General features: G+C 44.0%; 1 protein-coding gene across 1 annotated transcript in view; it reads left to right on the plus strand.

Moving 5' to 3' along the window:
• ZSWIM6 (zinc finger SWIM-type containing 6) overlaps positions 1 to 19,294 on the plus strand; it is a 115,426-nt gene that overhangs the window by 59,476 nt on the left and 36,656 nt on the right. The window contains exons 3-4 of the mRNA XM_084833298.1: positions 5,851 to 5,999; positions 9,604 to 9,754. Of these exons, the coding sequence (XP_084689424.1) occupies positions 5,851 to 5,999; positions 9,604 to 9,754 (300 nt within the window). The remainder of the gene's footprint in view (positions 1 to 5,850; positions 6,000 to 9,603; positions 9,755 to 19,294) is intronic.

The raw sequence follows: 19,294 nt of genomic DNA on the forward strand, positions 1-19,294 counted from the left end.
CCCCCGCCCCTGCCCCCATTTACAGCATGGTTCAAATATCTTCAAATATATTGCTCATAATTGCTGAACATTCTATGTGTGGTGTTAATTGTCTGCCTGGAACAAGAATTGTGAAGGAGCCTTCAGTTTGCTGAACAAAATCTAGAGTACCTTGGCTAAAATTCTGATACTACTTGCTTTTTCTGGGGTTTTCCATAGTTGTTCTGCTGAAACTTCTTTCTTACAAACATCTTATAAGCCCTAAGCTTTTCTAGAAAATTAAGTTTCCATTACAAAGATCTCTTAAAACCCCTATGGCATCTGTATTTATAAGCAATTTTCACACATTGGGTTAAAACACATGCAAATAAACACTAAAGTAGTGCATAAAAGTGATCCTAGTATTTGCTGAATTATCACAAAATGCTTAGGACTAGAGATGGCAATAATCATGCTGGTATAATACTGAAGATATTAAATTGTGGCACTGGTTTCCTGTACTTCCTTCCAAGATTGACACATGTGGTTTCCATACAGTCTCCCACAGAGGCACTAACCAGGCTGAGACCTGCTTAGCTTCAGACAGGGAACTGCATCAAGTATCTTTGGAATGTTGTCTAATTATCCGAAACAGAGGTTCATCACAGAAAGTGCAACGCTTCATTCTGCCTATATCAGAAAGTGTATATTGGAGTATATTATTAGAACGCTGTATATAGAATAGCCTTCCCCACTTGACACCCTCCAGATCTGTTGGACTACAGCAGCCATGCTGGCTGAGGATGTTATAGTCCAGCACATCTAGAGAGCACTGCTTTGGGAAGGCTGGTGTAAAACTTCCAGCTTTTAAAATTAAAAAATATGGCACTATAGAGCTTACACTGGAATGCAATTTTTCCCTCTGGTTTTAGAGTGTCAGACAAGGACCAGTGAAATCCATGTTCAAATCCCCATTCTGCATTGGGTGACCTTGAGTTGTTCACACACACTCTGTCAAATATACGTCACAGGCTGGTTGTGAGGATAAATTGACAGGTGGAAGAACCATGTATAGTAACTTGGAGGAAAGGCGGGATATAAATGTGGCCAATAGAGTATTGCTGGAAGTATATCTGTAAAAATGGTGCCTCCTATATCAGATCATTTAAATAAAGGTTTTTGTCCAGGTTTATATGTGATGGGAAAAAAATTACTGGTTATAAAAAATCATCTCACCTTGTGAAGCCTTATTAACTAAAAAAGGTGAATTTGTATATTTTCTTTGTCTCCTCCAGAGTCTGTCAATATCCCAACTGTGTTAATTCATATCAGTATAAAAATACAAATATCATACTGCCTTTATGCAAATCTATGTTGTGTTCACATTTGGAATACTACGTGTAGTTCTGGTCACTGCACCTCAAAAAGGATTTGTAGAATGGGAAAGGTGCAGAAAAGGGCAACCAAAATGATCAATTGCTGGAGCAACTTTGCTATGAGGAAAGATTACAAAGTTTAGCTTAGAACAAAGGCAAGTAATTGGGGGGACATAAAGCTGTAAAAATTATGCGTGGTGTGGAGAAAGTGGGTAATACTCTAATAATACTAGAACTTGGGGTCATCCAGTGAAGCTGAACAATGGGAGATGTTGGAGAGACTAAAGTAAGTACTTGTCACAGTGCAGAGTTAAACTATGGAATTCACGACCCAAGATGCAGTGATGGCTGCCAACGTGGATGACTTTAAAAGGGGATTAGACAAATTCTTGAAGGATAAGGCTACTAGTCATGATGGCTATAATCTCCAGTACTAGACAACATATGTCTCTGAATTCCAGTTGCTGGGGTACACAAGCAGGAGGGTGCTATTGCACTCATGTCCTGCTTGTGGGCTTCCCTAGAGACACATCTGGTTAGCTATGGTGGGAACAGAATGCTGGATTAGATAGGCTTTTGATCTGATCCAGCACGGTTCTTTTGTTCTTAGGTTATGTATAAGGAGATGTCTTATATAAAGTTACAGGAGTGAAGAGGGAAAGAGCACCATGAATGATGGTGAAGAAGGGGGAGACAAGCTCTGGTGCTCAAGAAAACAAAGTGTATTGTGCTCAACATGTTTCGGAATGCTTCCTTCCTCAGGAGCTTATACAAGCCATATGATCTCTTGCTCTGAAATACACAAATGTTCTTACTTCTGGGTACTTGCAAACACCGACCTGCTAAGTATTACTGAGACCTGGGTGGGGGAACTGAGAGGGGTCACTCTCTCCCAGCTGTGCCCTCCTGGGTACTCAGTGCAGCACCAACACTGACTCGAGGGTCGGGGAGGGCGGGTTGCCGTGGTCTATAGGAATTCAATCTCCATCTCTAGGCTTCCTGCTCATTCAAGTGCAGATCTTGAGTGTTTGTACCTTGTGTTGGGTATCCGGGACAGATTAGAGATTCTTTTGGTGTACTGCCCACCCCGCTGCCCATCAGACTCCCTGCCTGAGCTGACGGAGGTGGTCTCGGACTTGGTGTTGAGGACACCTAGGATGATGGTCCTGGGGGATCTCAACTTCAATGCTGAGGCCACTGTATCCGGGTCGGCTCAAGACTTCATGGCCGCCATGACAACCATGGGGCTGTCCCAACATGTCATCGGCCCAACGCATATAAAAGGACACACACTTGATCTGGTTTTCTCAACTGGGCAGGAGGATGGTGATCTGAAAGTGGAGGAATTAACATCTGTCCCTTTGTCATGGTCAGATCACTTCCTGTTGAGGTTTAGACTCCTGGCAGCCTTCCCCCTCTGCAAGGGTGGGGGAACTATTAAAATGGTCCACCCCTGGAGGCTAATGGATTCTGATGGATTCCAGAGGGCTCTGGGGGATTTTCCTGCTGGTATGGCTGGTGCTCCTGTCGAAGCCCAGGTCACTCTGTGGAATGCAGAGATGACTCGGGCGGTTGACACAATCGCGCCCAAGCTCCCTCTCCTTCTGAGCAGAGCCTGGCCAGCTCCTTGGTATACACCTGAGCTGAGGGCAATGAAGCAAGAGGGGAGACAGCTAGAACGCAGGTGGAGGAAAACTCGTTTTGAGTCTGACCAAACACAGGTAAGAGCCCACTATCAAGCCTACTGTGTGGTGGTGAGGGTGGCAAAGAGACAGTTCTTTTCCACCAGCATTGCATCTTCTCAGTGTCATCCAGCAGAGATTTTCCGAGTGGTTCATGGCCTGTTACAGTCTGGGCCAGGGAGAGAGACGGTGGAACCCTCGGTGTCACGCTGTGATGAGTTTGCACGGCACTTTGAAGATAAAGTCGCTGAGATTCATCATGAATTGGACACCACGATTAATGCAGTTCCATTGGTAGAGGCGTTCAGAGCACCGTCTGGTCCAGTTTTATTGGATGAGTTTCAGTTACTGAGGCCTGAGGATGCGGACAAGGTGCTTGGCCAAGTCCGATCAACCACTTGTGTGCTTGACCCTTGCCCTTCATGGCTTATTAAATCGAACAAGGAGGGGATGTCCAGCTGGGTCCAGGAGGTTGTAAATTCCTCCTTGAGAGAGGGAGTGATGTCTGCCGCTTTAAAAGAGGTGGTAATTAGACCACTCCTGAAAAAGCCTAACCTGGACCCAGAGGATGTTAACAATTATAGGCCAGTGGCCAACATCCCCTTCCTGGGCAAGGTACGTGAGCGGGTGGTTGTAGGTCAGCTCCAGGCACTGTTGAATGAAACCAATTATCTAGATCCATTTCAATCGGGCTTCAGGCCTGGTTTTGGAACGGAAACTGCCTTGGTCGCCCTGTGGGATGACCTCTGCCGGGAGAGGGACAGGGGGAGTGCGACCCTGTTGATTCTCCTGGCCCTCTCAGCGGCTTTCGATACCATCGACCATGGTATCCTTCTGGATAGGTTGTCTGGGTTGGGAGTTGGAGGCACTGCACTGCAGTGGTTCTGCTCCTACTTGGATGGCCAATTCCGGAAGGTGGTGCTGGGGGATTATTGCTCTGTGCCATGGCAGTTGTGCCATGGGCTTCCACAGGGCTCTATTTTATCCCCTATGCTGTTTAACATCTACATGAAACCACTGGGGGAGGTTATCCGGAGGTGTGGGCCGAGGTGCCATCAATATATGAATGACACCCAGCTCTATCTCTCTTTCTCATCAAACTCAGGTGAGGCAGTGGCTGTTCTTAATCATTGCCTGGGCACGGTAATGGACTGAATGAGGGCCAATAAACAAACTCGATCCAGACAAGACGGAGGTACTGTTAGTGGGTGGTTCATCTGCCCGGCTAGGTGATATTCAACCTGTTCTGGAGGGGGTTGCACTCCCCCAAAAGGATCACGTTCGTAGTTTGGGGGTGCTCTTGGATCCAGAACTGTCACTTGAGGCACAGGTGAACTCAGTGGTACGGAGCACTTTTTATCAGCTTAGGCTGGTATACCAACTACGCCCTTATCTGGACAGAGATGGCCTAGCTATAGTTATCCGTGCTCTGATTACTTCTCGTCTGGATAACTGCAATGCATTATACGTGGGGCTGCCTTTGAAAACGGTCCGGAAACTTCAGCTGGTCCAAAATAGGGCAGCAAGATTGTTAACAGGGACTGGCCAGTGAGCTCATATTACGCCAGTACTTTTCCAGCTGCACTGGCTGCCAGTCCATTTCCGGGCCCGATTCAAAGTGCTGGTATTAACATTTAAAGCCCTTAACGGCTTGGGGCCAGGTTATCTGAAGGATTGCCTCCTCCCATATGTGCCTGCCCGGACCTTAAGATCAGCGTCAGTGGCCCTTCTCCGTGAGCCTCTGCCAAAGAAAGTGAGGCGGGTGGCTACTAGGAGGAGGGCTTTCTCTGCTGTGGCACCCCGGCTCTGGAATGAGCTCCCTAGTGAGGTTCGCCTGGCACCTACATTGTATTCCTTTCGGTGCCAGGTGAAGACCTTTTTATTTCCCCAGGCATTTTAACATTTTAGCTTTCTAGATTTTTAGCTTTGCTGTTTTAAATCTGTATTTTAAACTCCTGCACTGCTGCTAGGTTTTATTGTGGTTGTATTGTTATATTGTGGTTTTAATGTTCTATATATTTTAAATTGTTTTATTGTGTGCTGTTTGGTTTTAATTTTTGTGAACCGCCCAGAGAACTTTGGCTATTGGGTGGTATAGAAAATAAATAAATAAATAAAATAAATAAAATAAACACTATAGTTGAAGTCTGTTGCTCTCACATCAGTCTATTGTGTGAAAGCAATAGACTCCAACTATAGTGTTTGCAAGTATCCAGAAGTAAGAAAATACATGTATTTCAGAGTAAGAGATCATACGGCCTGTGTAAGCTCCTGAGGAAGGAAGCATTCTGAAACGCATCGAGCACAATACATTTGGTTTTCTTGAGCACCAGAGCTTGTCTCACCCTTCTTCAACGTTATATAAAGTTACACCACTGGCTTCCCAAGGATTCAGGCAGAGATCTTTCTAAGACTGGGAACCTTTTAAATTGAGATGCTGTAGACTGGAACTGGGATCTCTTGTGTGCAAAGCATATACTCTACCAATGAGCAGTGGTCCCTGTCCAGTCAGGACATATTGAACTGTTGACTTTTAGATGTTGTTACCATGTTCTGAGGCTGAATAGATCCATTGACTTTTTAGCACAATAAGTGACTAGGGAGGTATGCTAAATGTCAATGGATAGGGAATTCTGCTTGTGCCATCAGCCTGTGTGCAGTGATCTTAATGGATAGTGCCAGCAGCTAGAATTCAACATACCCCACTACAGCTACAACAGAGGTTGTCATAAAATAGTCTGTAAGTGTACAACTTTATAGGTGGGAATGATTTTATCCCCATGCATCAGTAAAACCAGTCTTCTGTGTAATTTTTGTTTCTGCTCTGCTTGTAGGCGCCCCTGACCCAACAGCCGGTGCTAGCATAGATGATGAAAATTGCTGGCATCTGGATGAAGAGCAAGTCCAGGAACAGGTTAAACTCTTTCTCTCCCAGGGTGGATACCATGGATCAGGGAAGCAGCTCAATTTGCTTTTTGCAAAGGTAGGTAGGAAGGAATATTTGTGGTTGCCACAAATGCATCACCCCACCCCACCCCTGCACCTTGTATGCAGGTTACCTCCGAATTAGCCAGCTTCTTCCTCAGTGATGTTCCTATTTGCTTATTGGAACATTATTTTGGTACTACTAGTAAGTTATCTCCTGTGGAGAAATATGACTCAGTGTGACTTAAACTCAGTTATCTTTCAGGCTATCAGTGGTTAGGTGTCAGTATTTGTAAAGCCCCCAACTCTGCTAAATGGGGAATAAAGAGAATTTCAAAGATAAATCCAGCTATTTGTTTCAAAGGAATTGTGGCTGTGACGGGTCTTAATGACTCAAACAAAGGCATGCAGTGTGCCTCATAAACATTTTTTTTTAAAGAAAAAAATCTTGTAACTTTGAAGCCTGACTTATGACTTTCCACATGTTTTGAGCGGTCAGTAAAGAATTAATACATTCAAGTGAGAAATTTTTAAAGAGAAATGTAGTGTGCAACCAGAATGGCTGGTGAGATGGCTGGCCCTTAGGATCTGGGCTGTTTTTTTCTGGATGTTTGGGATAGTTGATATTGAGAACAGTGGCTCAGTCATGGCACTGCTTGCTCTAACAGTTGAGATAGGGGTTCTCTTCCTAGGCAACCGCATTGCAATCGCCTCTGTTGCTTACGCAGGGTACCTGTAAGGAAGAGTCTGTAGCAGCTGTCTTAGGGCTGAAATAGATGTCATTTGGTGGATTTGATCATATAGTTCAGGGGTGGATAAGTATAATCAGGTGTGAGGACAGATGACCACCCACCCCTCAGCAGGCTGAATGTCATCAAAGGCCATGCCCCCAACATGATCTGTTCCCCAACTGGTGCACTGGGTGGATGATCTGGCATCACTGGGTGGATGGGAACTGGCATCACTGCTCATGGGGCTTCTCCCATTGGAGTATGCCTGGGGAAAGGATGCAGGGCAGGTGAAGCTGCTCAGCCTGGCTTTGCTCATCCTTCACCTTCCCTGTGAGTGCACTGTCACTGCTCCTCCAGGGAAGTCCCCTTGTTATCTCTCACCACAGATCAGAGACAACAAGGAGATTTTTTTTCCATCTCCTCCCAAAGCCTCTTGTAGCCTCCAGGCCAGGTGGCAGAGCTTGGGAAGGGAAGCGGGTGAAGTTCCCGGAGGAAGTCCAAGCCTCCATAGCCTGGATTGGCAACCTCCGTAGGCTGGAGATTGCCCACCCATGATGTAGTTCCATGCATTCATTATCAGGTTTATACAGCAACTGCACCAAGCACTGGAAATAGAAGCTAGTGGTGAAAATGAGAACATCTGTAGTGAGATTGGAGACTGGCAAAGTTGATTCGGTTCAAACTAGAATGTTGAAACCAGAAGTCAACAGCAGATTAGGGACCTGAAACTGGAACAATTCATTGCAAGGAGCTGGAGCAGTTAAAGCTACAGGTTTCTGGTTTCAGAATAATGTAATGTCAAGCGAGATATGTGCCAGATCAGTGTGTGTCTTGCAACCAAAACAGGGCACCTGTCACATTCAACAAACTAGCAACAACAAAAAACTGCTAAGGCTTCTAATAGGTGTAGCTGTCAAACTCAGAAGAATTCAGTGCACACTAAGACTGAGGTGACATAGTTAAAATGGGATGGCAGTGGTTTGTGTCCCTGCCCAGGAGTTTTCTGCAGGGATGACACTGTCCTTACATTTCTCCTTCAACCCCCAGAGCTCATAGGGCAGGGCTGGACAACGTGTGGCTCTCCAGATATTTTGTCCTACAACTCCCATCATCCCTCACCACTGGCTATATTGGGAATGACGGGAATTGGGCTGATAGGGTAAAAGAAAAAGGGATTCTCTGTAAAGTTAACATGTGGGGGCATTTTTCATTAAGAACATGTGCTTTCTTCCCAATGTGCCCAAAGGAAACTTGGGCTACAGAACACAGACAACCCAATCTTACAACCCTTCTGTGCTGTAAGATGGCAAACCGCAGCAATTGTGTTTCACAAAGAATTATTCTTGCAACACATAGTTATTCTGAGGCAACATGAAAAGACACGTATTTCCTCTTATATTGTGGGGATTCCTCAGTTCATTGCAGTTTGTCATAATAAAAATATATCACAACCCACATCTACATTTGCTAATACCTTGTAATCTGTGCAGCGTAATCGCACAAAGCAAAATTAGTTGGCATGTGAGCAACATAAAGTAATTTAGAAATTGTACTGTTTATTCCTTTCATTCATAAATCCAGCATATTAGAATTAAATACTACATACTCCTCCTCCCCCCCCCCCCCCGTGAACTGACTCTATATTTTACAGTGTGGCTACTGTCACATTGTGGCCCATAGACTGTTTAACCATTTCTCTCTGTCAGGTTTCCCCTTATGACTTGGAAACCCCTGAGCAACTCCTTAAGGATCTCTTGCCTCCTTCTTCTTTTAAACTTCCCTTTCCCAGTAACATGGGGCTTAGGCTGTAGAGATGGGGTGACTGACACTTCATACAGTTGGGTTTTAGCCACAACCGTTTACTGGTAAATTAAAGCAAGCACATCACAACTAAAGGAATTTACAGAACAGAGCTGAGTGATACAAAACGCATTAAGAAAAAAATAAAATAAAAACAAAAAAACAAAAGTTCCTCTACTCTAGCTGCACTTCAACTTCTCTAGACTGCATCTTCTTGCTTTCTCTTCCTGCTGTGGTCTTCCGCTCCCTGGCCTCCCTCTCACTGTCTCTCCCTTTTCATCTGCTCCTTCCCCAAAACCGAAAGTACTGTTTCAAACCTGGAGAAATGCAACCTAACTCATGAAAATGAAACTCACTCCTCTCAGGGATACCCCCTCCCAACAACAACAACAAAAAACAGGCCTCTAAGCCTGACCTTTTTACCATGCCTCTACATGCCTCAAACCTTCACACTCCCACACTTGGGTGTTTTGTATTTGTTCCCAGTACATTGTGTATGCTGCTCTGGCAATTGCTATCATCATGTTAAACCAAATTCATTTTACCCCTATTGGCTGCTTTTGCATGTATGTTGACAGCATCAGCTTTTGGTCTGGAGGAAAATCACTTCGAAAGCTTCATAACGAAACACCTTTTGCCAATCTCTTATATCTTGCCTACTTTCTAATGAATTGCATACTTTTGTCAATTTGCAAGTTTCCTCTCTAGCTGGTACAACTTGACAGTATACGTTCCTCAATTAATAATCCCATACTTACATTGATGTCTCTTTTATCTACAGCAGTTCCTCATTTTAGTATGTGTTATTTCCTTCCAGTTTTTTTCATAGTTGGAAGGGAGCTTGGAGATCATCTAGTCCAGGCTTCCCCAACCTGGTGCTCTCCAGATGTTTTGGAGTACAACGCCCAGCATTCCTGACCATATGCCATGTGGGCTGGGGTTAATTGGAGTTGAAGTCCAAAATATCTGGCCCCTGAGTGGGGAAGGCTATCCTAGTCCGATCCCCTGCCTAATACCATCTCTGCAATCCTGTTGCATCCTGACAAATGGCTGACCAGCCTCTGGTGGCATGTTACGTTTCTTTTGGTAATGTATTCTTTGTTCCTGTTGCATTGATATTTTATATCCTAGGTGCGAGAGATGTTAAAGATGAGAGATTCGAATGGTGCTCGAATGCTGACATTGATAACAGAACAATTCATGGCTGATCCTCGCCTGTCACTTTGGAGGCAACAAGGAACTGCAATGACAGACAAATATAGGCAGCTCTGGGATGAACTAGGTAAATGCAAATAACCTCATTGCTGATTTTGAAGTGAAGAAACAGTAAGTGTTTTCAGAGGCATTGGCTCTTGTCAAAAGAGCTTGGAACTGTTGCTTGCCTCTGGGAAATATGGCATTCTGGGCACTATGTTTTCATGGGCAAGACTAGTGCATTTTTGCTAAAGCTAAGGACATGCAGCCAAAAATAACTACTACGTGAAATGTTTAATAGTCGGAGCTGGAATATAAACACTTCCTAGGTAATAAGTAATCCATTGTATTAACAAGAGCTAGGTCTGCAGCTATTAATAGTAAATGTTTACCTTTGTGCTTATGTCTGCCTATCTCTTGATTCTAAAATGTCTATGAAAGGACATACTGCTTCAGTAATCATTTTTCAGTTGGGGTGGGAAATTGTGTGGCCCTCTGCTTAAATTTGACACATGGTATAGTGTTGACCCAGATCCCTACTTTAGTCAAGTGGGTGTGTTTACATGGGCTTGAATATAACATGGCTCCTTTTTTGTGCCATGCTTGGGTTTCTGGGCTGTGAAGGCAGGAAGATGAAAACACCGTTAATTGATCTAGACGGGTGGCGGGTCATTCTCCAGATTTGACTGCTAGCTCAGCACCTTAAACAAATGCTTTATGGCCTTATGTATACAAGAGTGGTTAAGTGTGCATTAAGGATCTTTGGCATGAAGTACTTCAGTTGGTAGTAACAGCTGAACTTTGTACTGAAGTTTGTCCTGAGACAAGTATGATTGTCTCCTTGAAAATCAGAAGAATGTAAAGCTGGGCACTGGCCTGTGGTGTGTTGTTGTTTTTTTTTAGCGAGGGCTCGCATGTTATGAGTATCTTAATCTACCTTAATGGAAAGTGGAACTGAAATAACTGCCACAGTTGTAATTCACACCTAGTGTTATTTTGGTGTGTCATGTATTTTGGAATAGGAGCGCTATATTTTTACATGGCTCAGTATGAAATGAATATAACACTGAAAGGTCCAGAGGTGCAAATTACAAGCTCCAGCTATTTCAGTTTATCTTCCGCGTAGACAAGCAATCAGTAAGGGAATCCTTGCAACAAATTCCATTGGCATTCTTCTGGACGTACTATATTTAATAATGACCTTGCATGTATTACAGGGATCTGGCTGGATGAATTGGGAGGCAGGGGCAGGGAACTGTTTGAGCCCATTAGGTGCCAGCTGGTTTTCTGTACATAAAGGGTTTAGGGGTGGTTGGTGGAGGGGGAAGGGTTAAAATTAAAATCCCATCTCCCATATCAGATGCCTGTTGCAATCCATTTTGAGTGTGTATATCTGAAGTTGGATGATTGGGACAGAACAGAAATTCTGCTGGTGTACTAAGTGTAAGACACTTACTGCCTAAGTGTCTTCCTGAGTGAGATCATGGGTCTCAGATGAGGCATTGAGACGTACCAGTCTTGAGGGTTTCAACATCACTCCGAGGCCCCCGTAATATGTGTTGCTCAGATTTCATGGCAACAATGACTGCTCCTATGTGTATTAAGCCTCAAGCATGTAGATCTGGTGTTCTGTACTAGAGACAAGATGAGAGTGATCCGTGCATCAGGAAGCATCTGCACTTCTGTTATGAACAGATCACTCCCTGCTGAAGGTTAAAGTAACAGGTCCCTGTAACCTCTTCAGGGTTAGTAGACCAGCTAGGATGGACCACCCCAAAAGCTAATTGGTTTGGATGGTTTTTATTTAGCCTCAGGAGATTATTAGTCAGGCTCTGCAAACTCTTTGGTTGAAGTTCTTAGAACAGGGAACACTGGCATAACTTCTAGATGCCCTCTCCCTTTTGCCAGATCTCCAGCATCTTCAGGGAACTGAGGGCGAAATGGCAGTAGTAGCAATCTCTAGTGCTAATAGTGGATATCTTGTGAGTCTTACCAACCATGGAGTTCAACTGAAGGCCTGTTTCATGCCAGTGATAGTACCAGAGAGATCCTTCTCTGCCCCATTGCATCTGTTGGAGATTGCACAGATCTTTTCAGAATGGTGTAGAGGTGTTGTTTCTGTCTAACTGCCATCTTTCTGGAACTTATAAGAAGATAAGAACCACCATGCTGGTTCAGACCAAAGGTCTGTTTAGTCCAGCATGCTGTTTGCACAGTGGCCAACTAGTTGCCTGTGGGAAGCCCCTAAGCAGGACATGAGTGCAACAGCACCTTCCCACTCATGCTTCCCAGCAACCGTTATTCAGGAGCATACTGTCTCTCATACTGGAGGTTATATATAGCCATCATGACTAATAGCTACTGATAGCCTCATTATCCATGAAAGTCTAATCACCTTTTAAAGCTGGTAGCCATAACTTGATGGTGGGCTGTGCTTCATAGATAAGATCACTCAGATAGTTCTGACTTAGATTCCACTTTATTAATGGTCTATAGTAAAAGTGTCCGGTGCTGTGTCTTGTGCAGCTGTATTGGATATATTTCAGTTGTGGGTACCTAAGGATATGGACTAAGTACTTGGAACTGTTGACCCTAATACTTACTCATTTGACCCATAGCTATCCTGCCTAATACAGGTTTGGCCAGAGAAGCTGTTAGATTTTTTGTTAGTTAATATTATTTAGTTATTTATTTAGTTATTTTTATTTATTTATTTCATTTCCATACTGCCCAATAGCCGAAGCTCTCTGGGTGGTCCACAAAGCTCTCTGGGCGGTTCACAAACCGACTTTCACTACTTCTCTAAAGGAGGCAGTAGTGAAGTTTCTATTAAAGAAACCTTCTCTCAGCCCTTTTGTTCTGGGGAAACTGCAGGCTAGTCACCAACCTTCTCTTCTTTTGGTAAATGTGACTGAACAGGTACAATACACTAGACACTTTATGGGTGAAATTGATTATTTCAATAAATTTCATGCCTGATTTCAGACCAGAGAAAAGGATGGAACCTTGATCCCCCTGAATGGGCTCTACTGGGAGAAATATAGTGAGTGTGACCCTGTTGGATTCTCCTGATTCTCTTGGTGGCTTTCAGCACCATCAACCATTGTATCCTTCTGGACTGCTTCCGTGGGTTGGGGGCAGAGGGCACCAAGAACATAAGAAGAGCCATGCTGGATCATACCAAAGGACCCTCTAGTACAGCATTCTGTTCACACAGTGGCCAACCAGGAACCCACAAGCAGGACATGAGCACAGCAGCAGCCTCCTGCCCATGTTCCCCAGCAATTGGTGTACACAGGCTCACTTCCTCTGGTGCTGGGGGTAGCACATAGCCATCAAGACTAGTAGCCATTGATAGCCTTCTCCTGCAGGAATTTGTCTAACCCCCTTTTAAAGCCATCCAAATTGGTGGCCATCACTGCAGCCTGTGGTAGCGAATTCTATAGTTTAACTATGTGCTGTGTGAAGAAATACTTCCTTTCATCAGTCCTGAACCTATTCTGTAGTGGTGCCATTCCTATCTTGCAGAACAGTTCCAGGTTGTGCTGAGGGACTACTGTAAAGGACTAGATGAGTGTAAGTAATCCAAAACTCAATCCAGGCAATTAATAAATTAATAAAACATGAGAGCTTGTAGTCAAAAATCAACTGCTAAATCCAGGAATGCACTCCCAGATTTTACTCCCTTGCAGAATTTAACACATTTGTGTAATGTCTAAAAACTGAAGAAACACAATTTTACAATAATATACGCTGAGATTACAGAGTGTAGTAATATTTACGGACACTGAAACAATCCTTTAGATCTATTACCTAAATCCTATTAACGCTTTTGATCATAATCAAGCTTTTCTTTATTAGGGCAGAAGAATATTTATTCAGTTAGCCCAAATGGTGTATGTCTTTGGAAGATAGTAACGCACAAATTCTAAGTGCTGAGGCTTTGTGTACTGGCCTTGGTTTTTCTGCCAGCCCCTAAGCATACGGACACTAAACTCACTCTTGGTGTATACTTTTAATTCATTGTTATGTCCTAGATCAGGCTTCTTCAACCTTGTGCCCTCCAAATGTTTTAGACTACAACTCCCAGAATTCCTGACCATTGGCCATACTGGTTGGGGCTGATAAGAACTGAAGTCCAAAACACCTGGATGGCAGCAGGTTGGGAAAGGCTGTCCTAGATGCTCAACTGCACAATGCATACTCGCTCAGAGGCTAAGCAAACTCAGTGTTAATAGCTGGGTATTGGGCTAGTCCTCCAAGAAATTAGCTGCTACTCTTGGATTTGAAACTGCCAATTAAACCCATCCAGTACTGGCAGAGGGGAAAGCATGCTGCAGTTGCTAGACTGTCATAGTGCACTAATCCCACCCATCTCAAGGGCTGAACACTAGGAATCCCAGTAAGTGTTGCCAACAGCAACTATCATTTAAGGAGAGGAGCAAGTGGCAAATGAAGGGTCCATCCAGCATTGGCGATTTCTTAGCTGGCCTTGTTTGGAAGCAAGTCAGAGGTTTGGCCTGCTTAAATGCCAACACAAACCTTCCTTAAATTCAGTGGAAAGTTTTTAGATGTTTTCTATTGTTGGCTACTTGTTGTTGTATCGCACGGCTTCATGCACTCATAATATTTTAGTTGTCTTTTGGTGAGCTACTGTCATTTCATTTCATTTATTATATTTCTATACGGCCCCATACCCGAAGCTCTCTGGGCCGTTCACAAAAATTAAAAACTATTAAAATACATTATATGAAATATAAAACCATTCACATAATAACATAGAACAAATTACACACACAGCAACAACACATATCTAAAACAATTTAAAACAATCAGCCAGAGACAATCAGGAGACTCATTATACGCTGCCAGATGCCTGAGAGAAGAGGGCAGTTTTAACCTGGTGCTGAAAAGATGACAATGTTGGTGCCAGGCAGGCTTCGTCAGGGAGATTATTCCATAAATGCAGAGCCACCACTGAAAAGGCCCTCTCCCTTGTTTCCACACTCAGAGCATCCCTCAGAGAAGGCTCCCGGAGGAGGGCCTTAGATGCAGAGCGTAGTGTGCAGGTTGGTTCATGCCGGGAGAGACGTTCTGTCAGGTACTGTAGTCCTGAGTCGTGTAGAGCTTTATAGGTCAAAACCAGCACTTTGAATTGGGCTTGGAAGCATATAGACAGCCAGTGCAAGCAGGCCAGAATCAGTCTTATACGATCAGACCTTCTGGTCCCTGTTATCAGTCTGGCCACTGCATTTTGCAAAGGCAGCCCCATGTAGATCTCATTGCAGTAATGTAACTTGGAGGTTACCAGAGCATAGACAACTGAGGCCAGGTTATCCCTGTCCAGATAGGGGCATAGCTGGGCCACCAACAGAAGTTGGTAGAAGGCACTCCGTGCCATTGAGGCCACCTGAGCCTCAAGTGACAAGGATGGTTCCAGGAGGACCCCCAAGCGACAAACCTCCTTCAGGGGGAATGCAACCCCATCCAGAACAGGTTGAGCACCCTCCATCTGCTCAGGAGAACCACCCATTAACAGCATCTCAGTCTTGTCTAGATTGAGCTTCAATTTATTAGCTCTCATCCAGTCCACTGTTGCACCCAGGCACCGATTTAGCACATCCACAGCCCCACTTGAAGAAGATGAAAAGGAGAAATAGAGCTGCGTGTCATCAGCATACTGATGACAATGTACTCCATAACTCCGGATGACCATGCTCAATGGTTTCAGGTAGATGTTGAATAACATGGGGGACAAAACCGACCCCTGCGGAACCCCATACTGGAGAGTCCATGGGGCCAAGCAATATCCCCCAACTACAGCCTTCTGGAACTGACCATCCAAGTAGGAGTGAAACCACTGCAGTGCAGTGCCTCCCTCCCCCGACTCAGGCAGTCACCTCAGAAGGATACCGTGGTTGATGGTATCAAAAGCCGCCGAGAGAGCAAGGAGGACCAACAAGGTCACACTCCCCCTGTCTGTCTCCCCACAGGGTGACCAAGACTGTTCCGTGCCAAAACCCATCCTGAACCCTGACTGAAATGGATCTAGATAATCAGTCTCATCCAAGAGTGTTTGGAGCTGGTTGTGGAACAGCTCAACTGAGGGTTGCTTACCCCTCTTGCACAGGGTCATGAGTATTCTGCTAAAAGAACTTGCTCCAGGCCATACATCAGTTTATCTAGCTGCCACCAGGCCCTTGATGCTAGACCAGCTTTCCCCGACCTGATGCCCTCCAGATGTATTGGACTACAACTCTCATCATCCTGAGCCATGTTGGGCGGGGATGGTGAGAATTGTAGTCTTAGGCATCTGGAGGGCACCAGGGTGGGAAAGGCTGTACTATTCCACTTCAGAGTTGTTGTTTTGACCGGAGGCATTAATTTACATTTGAAAGACATAACAATCAAGGGGAAAGGGTTGGTGATTATTTTGAAATCCACATTTCCTAGAATTGACAGGACACATTTTGGTAAGAGACATTGACCTGGTTCACACAACATGACAGCCCACCATGGCTTAATTTACCTGCCAGGGCTGTCGTGTGGTGCTGGGCACCTTCAGGCGCCATTTTTGCATGGTGCCCATGGGCGCCCACTTGCCATGTCATGTGAACCTGGGCAGCAGGGGTTGTTTGAGGATTAGACAACTCTCACATGGCTTGTTTTAGGGTTATTTGAGTGTTGTCTAACCCTCAAACAACCCCTGCCTCCTGGGTTTGCATGACACGGCAAACTGGGCACTTCTAGGTGCCATGTAAAAATGGTGCACCCAGGTACCCAGCACAACACAACAGCCTCTGTGGGTAAATTAAGCCACAGCGGGCTGTCATGTCATGTGAACCAAGTCACTGTGTTTGTGATTTGGTCAGCTTGGCCTTATAATACCCAGAGATGCAATTTGGATTTTCAGATGACTTAGAGTGCAATCTTATGGATTGCGCTCCCCTTAGAAAGATGCCTCCAATCCAGGAGGCCTTCAGATATCCAATGCCCTACTGCGCTGTTGCTGACAGGGCAGGAGGAGTGGGACAGAGGTAATTTTCACCTCTCCATCCTCCTTGTTACATTTTTTTGTCTAGGCAGGCCTTTGAGCCCATCTAAAGGAATCGCACTGGCAGGGGCTGAAGAGATCATAGGATTTCTCATGTCCCATTTATGACCTCAGGAAACAGCTGGTGCGGGTCTTTCTATGGTGGCTCCAAGGGGGCTGGGGCTTGGACCTCAGAGTCCCCCTTTCGAGGTCATTGAGGTGTTTGCGGCCTTGGGAGGGGGACACCAAAGAAACCTATGTTCCTGGGATGCTCTCCTCGGGACCATAGGATTGCTCTCTCAGGGTATCAAACGCTGCTTAAGAAAGGGATTTTCTACCAGAGATGCCTTGAGTATCTTCTGAGAGAAATGGCAAGATGTAAATTTTAAAAGAAGATGAATATTTGATAGTATACTTTTATTATTTTATTTATTTTTAAGTGGTGCTCTATCTTTTCAATGCCCTCCCAAAGGAGATATTATTGATGCCGACTTTGCTTTCTTTTTGGTGCCAAATTAGAATATACCTGTTTGCCAAAGGACTTCAAAATGTCGAACTTTAAGTTTAGTCTAAATTAATTTTAAATTGATTTGCTTATCATTTTTATTCAGTTATATTGAATTTGTTTTTATGACTTTATGTTTGGAATACATAAAATCCCTGGGATTCCATGGAAATGAAGGAGTGGTTTAGAAATTTTAAAACTCAAACAAGTACTTTATTTGTTTGTTTATTTTCTTTCTTTACTGGAATGTTATCCCGCTTCTCAACCAAAAATATTCCTGGAGCAGCTTACAGATAACCAATACGAAGACAGCACCTGCCCACAGACTTACAATCTAAAATACACGACACACAAGGAAAAAGTAGTAGGGACGAAAGGGGTGGTGCTTTGCCAGTCAACACTCTCAAGGCAGTTTACATACTAAAATCATCACCATAAGAAAATCTAAGAAAATAAAACACCATAACAAAATAAACAAAATATAAAATCAGTAACAATATCCACAGTTTAGATCAGCTTTTAAACTGAACATTTTAAACTGTTCCATTTAAACAGTTTAAAATGTTCTATTTAACAGTTTGGGTCAATTTCAAGTTAATCAGGTAGAAGATGTGAACATCTACGTGCCTAAACCGCATTTAAAAACATACAATGAGGGGGGCTAAACCAATTTAGGGAGTTCCACAATAATGGAGCCACCATCAAGAAGTTCCTGTCTCTGAACTTCCTGTCGTGGTTTCTTAACAAATATTAAGACCATCCTATGGCTGAATATACTTCTGAGAAGTAGTTCATGACTACCCATTAAGAACTGAAGCAAGCAGAACTTGTCCAAGATACCTGTCAACTAGCAAGAAATCAATGTATACGAAGTAAAGTGACAACCCTTTCTGTATTTGGTCTGTCCTGAATTACTCTTTTCGTGAAACTTGGGGTGAATGGTATTTATCTGGTGGTGCCTGCTGTGGGCTGTTAATATGATTTCAAGTAAAGGTCAGACTGTTTCTTCCCCTTCATTGGAATTAGTGCCCTTGTCTACAGTTAAGTAAGCCCATGGAGCTTCAAATGTGAAACAATTCTGTAACAGTCATGTGTCAATTTAGGTTTGACTAGTTTCTGGGCTGGCAAAATGAAAAACACTTTGTTTAGTAGGCCAAGGAGAGGGGAGGGTGAGGCATTTGACTTTGTGGCCCTGTGTAGGGATCACATTGCTGCAAGGCTGTGCTTTGGAATTAAATGCTGAGCACTGCCAGATGCCAGACATAGAGAAGGGGCAGAGTTTTGTCAGCAAATGGGATCTGCAAGTTAATTGGTGTTTTCTGCAGGCTCCTGGCTGTGATATGAAATTGGAAGCCCTTTAGCCACATGGATAATACAGGGCCTGAATAAAAATGTCACATGTCGCCATCAGGACCCACTGAGAGACAATAGTGGTCTCCACTCAAACGCTGCACCATTACCGATCATTTAAATATGGGGATTACGGTTTTCAACTAAAAGCCCCATTTGCCTTTTAACTGCAATTTAAATGTCCTCTTAGCAAAAGCTAAGTGACAAATTAAATGAAAAAAATGTCCACATTAAAAAAGCCACCCTGTAATGCAAAACAACCTTTTATTGCTTCTCATGTGCCACGAATAAATCATCATCGTTGTCAACCCTAAACCAAGCCATAATTGGCACAGCTACTGTTATCGAACTGGGGCTGCTCTTGTGACAGCTTAATAAAGCTGAAACTGTTAAATTAAATCTCTGATGCTTTATCTGATGAGAGCAGTCGAGCAGAAGAATCTGTGAGACGAGTATCTATGCTTGGTGGAGTGATGGAGCCCAACAGCTTGTCAACACGTAGATTACAGGATCAGGTGTGTGTGTGTGTGTGTGTGTGTGTGTTTCTGATCTCTGATTTTCATTATCTCTTCCTAACCTTCCTCTTACTTTAAGAGTGAGGAAACATCACACAAGTCTTGTATTTCAAAACAAATGTTTCAGGTTTCACCCGCCCCCCTCCCTTATTGGACATATGTATAAACAAGCAAACTTTTAAAAATTGGAGTGTAGATCCAGTGTCAAGTGGCTGTCTAAGAATG

This window comes from Heloderma suspectum, chromosome 2 (genome assembly GCF_057233095.1).
Source record: "Heloderma suspectum isolate Gila_16-S chromosome 2, 16-S_ref, whole genome shotgun sequence".
Taxonomy (NCBI): Eukaryota; Metazoa; Chordata; class Lepidosauria; order Squamata; family Helodermatidae; genus Heloderma; species Heloderma suspectum.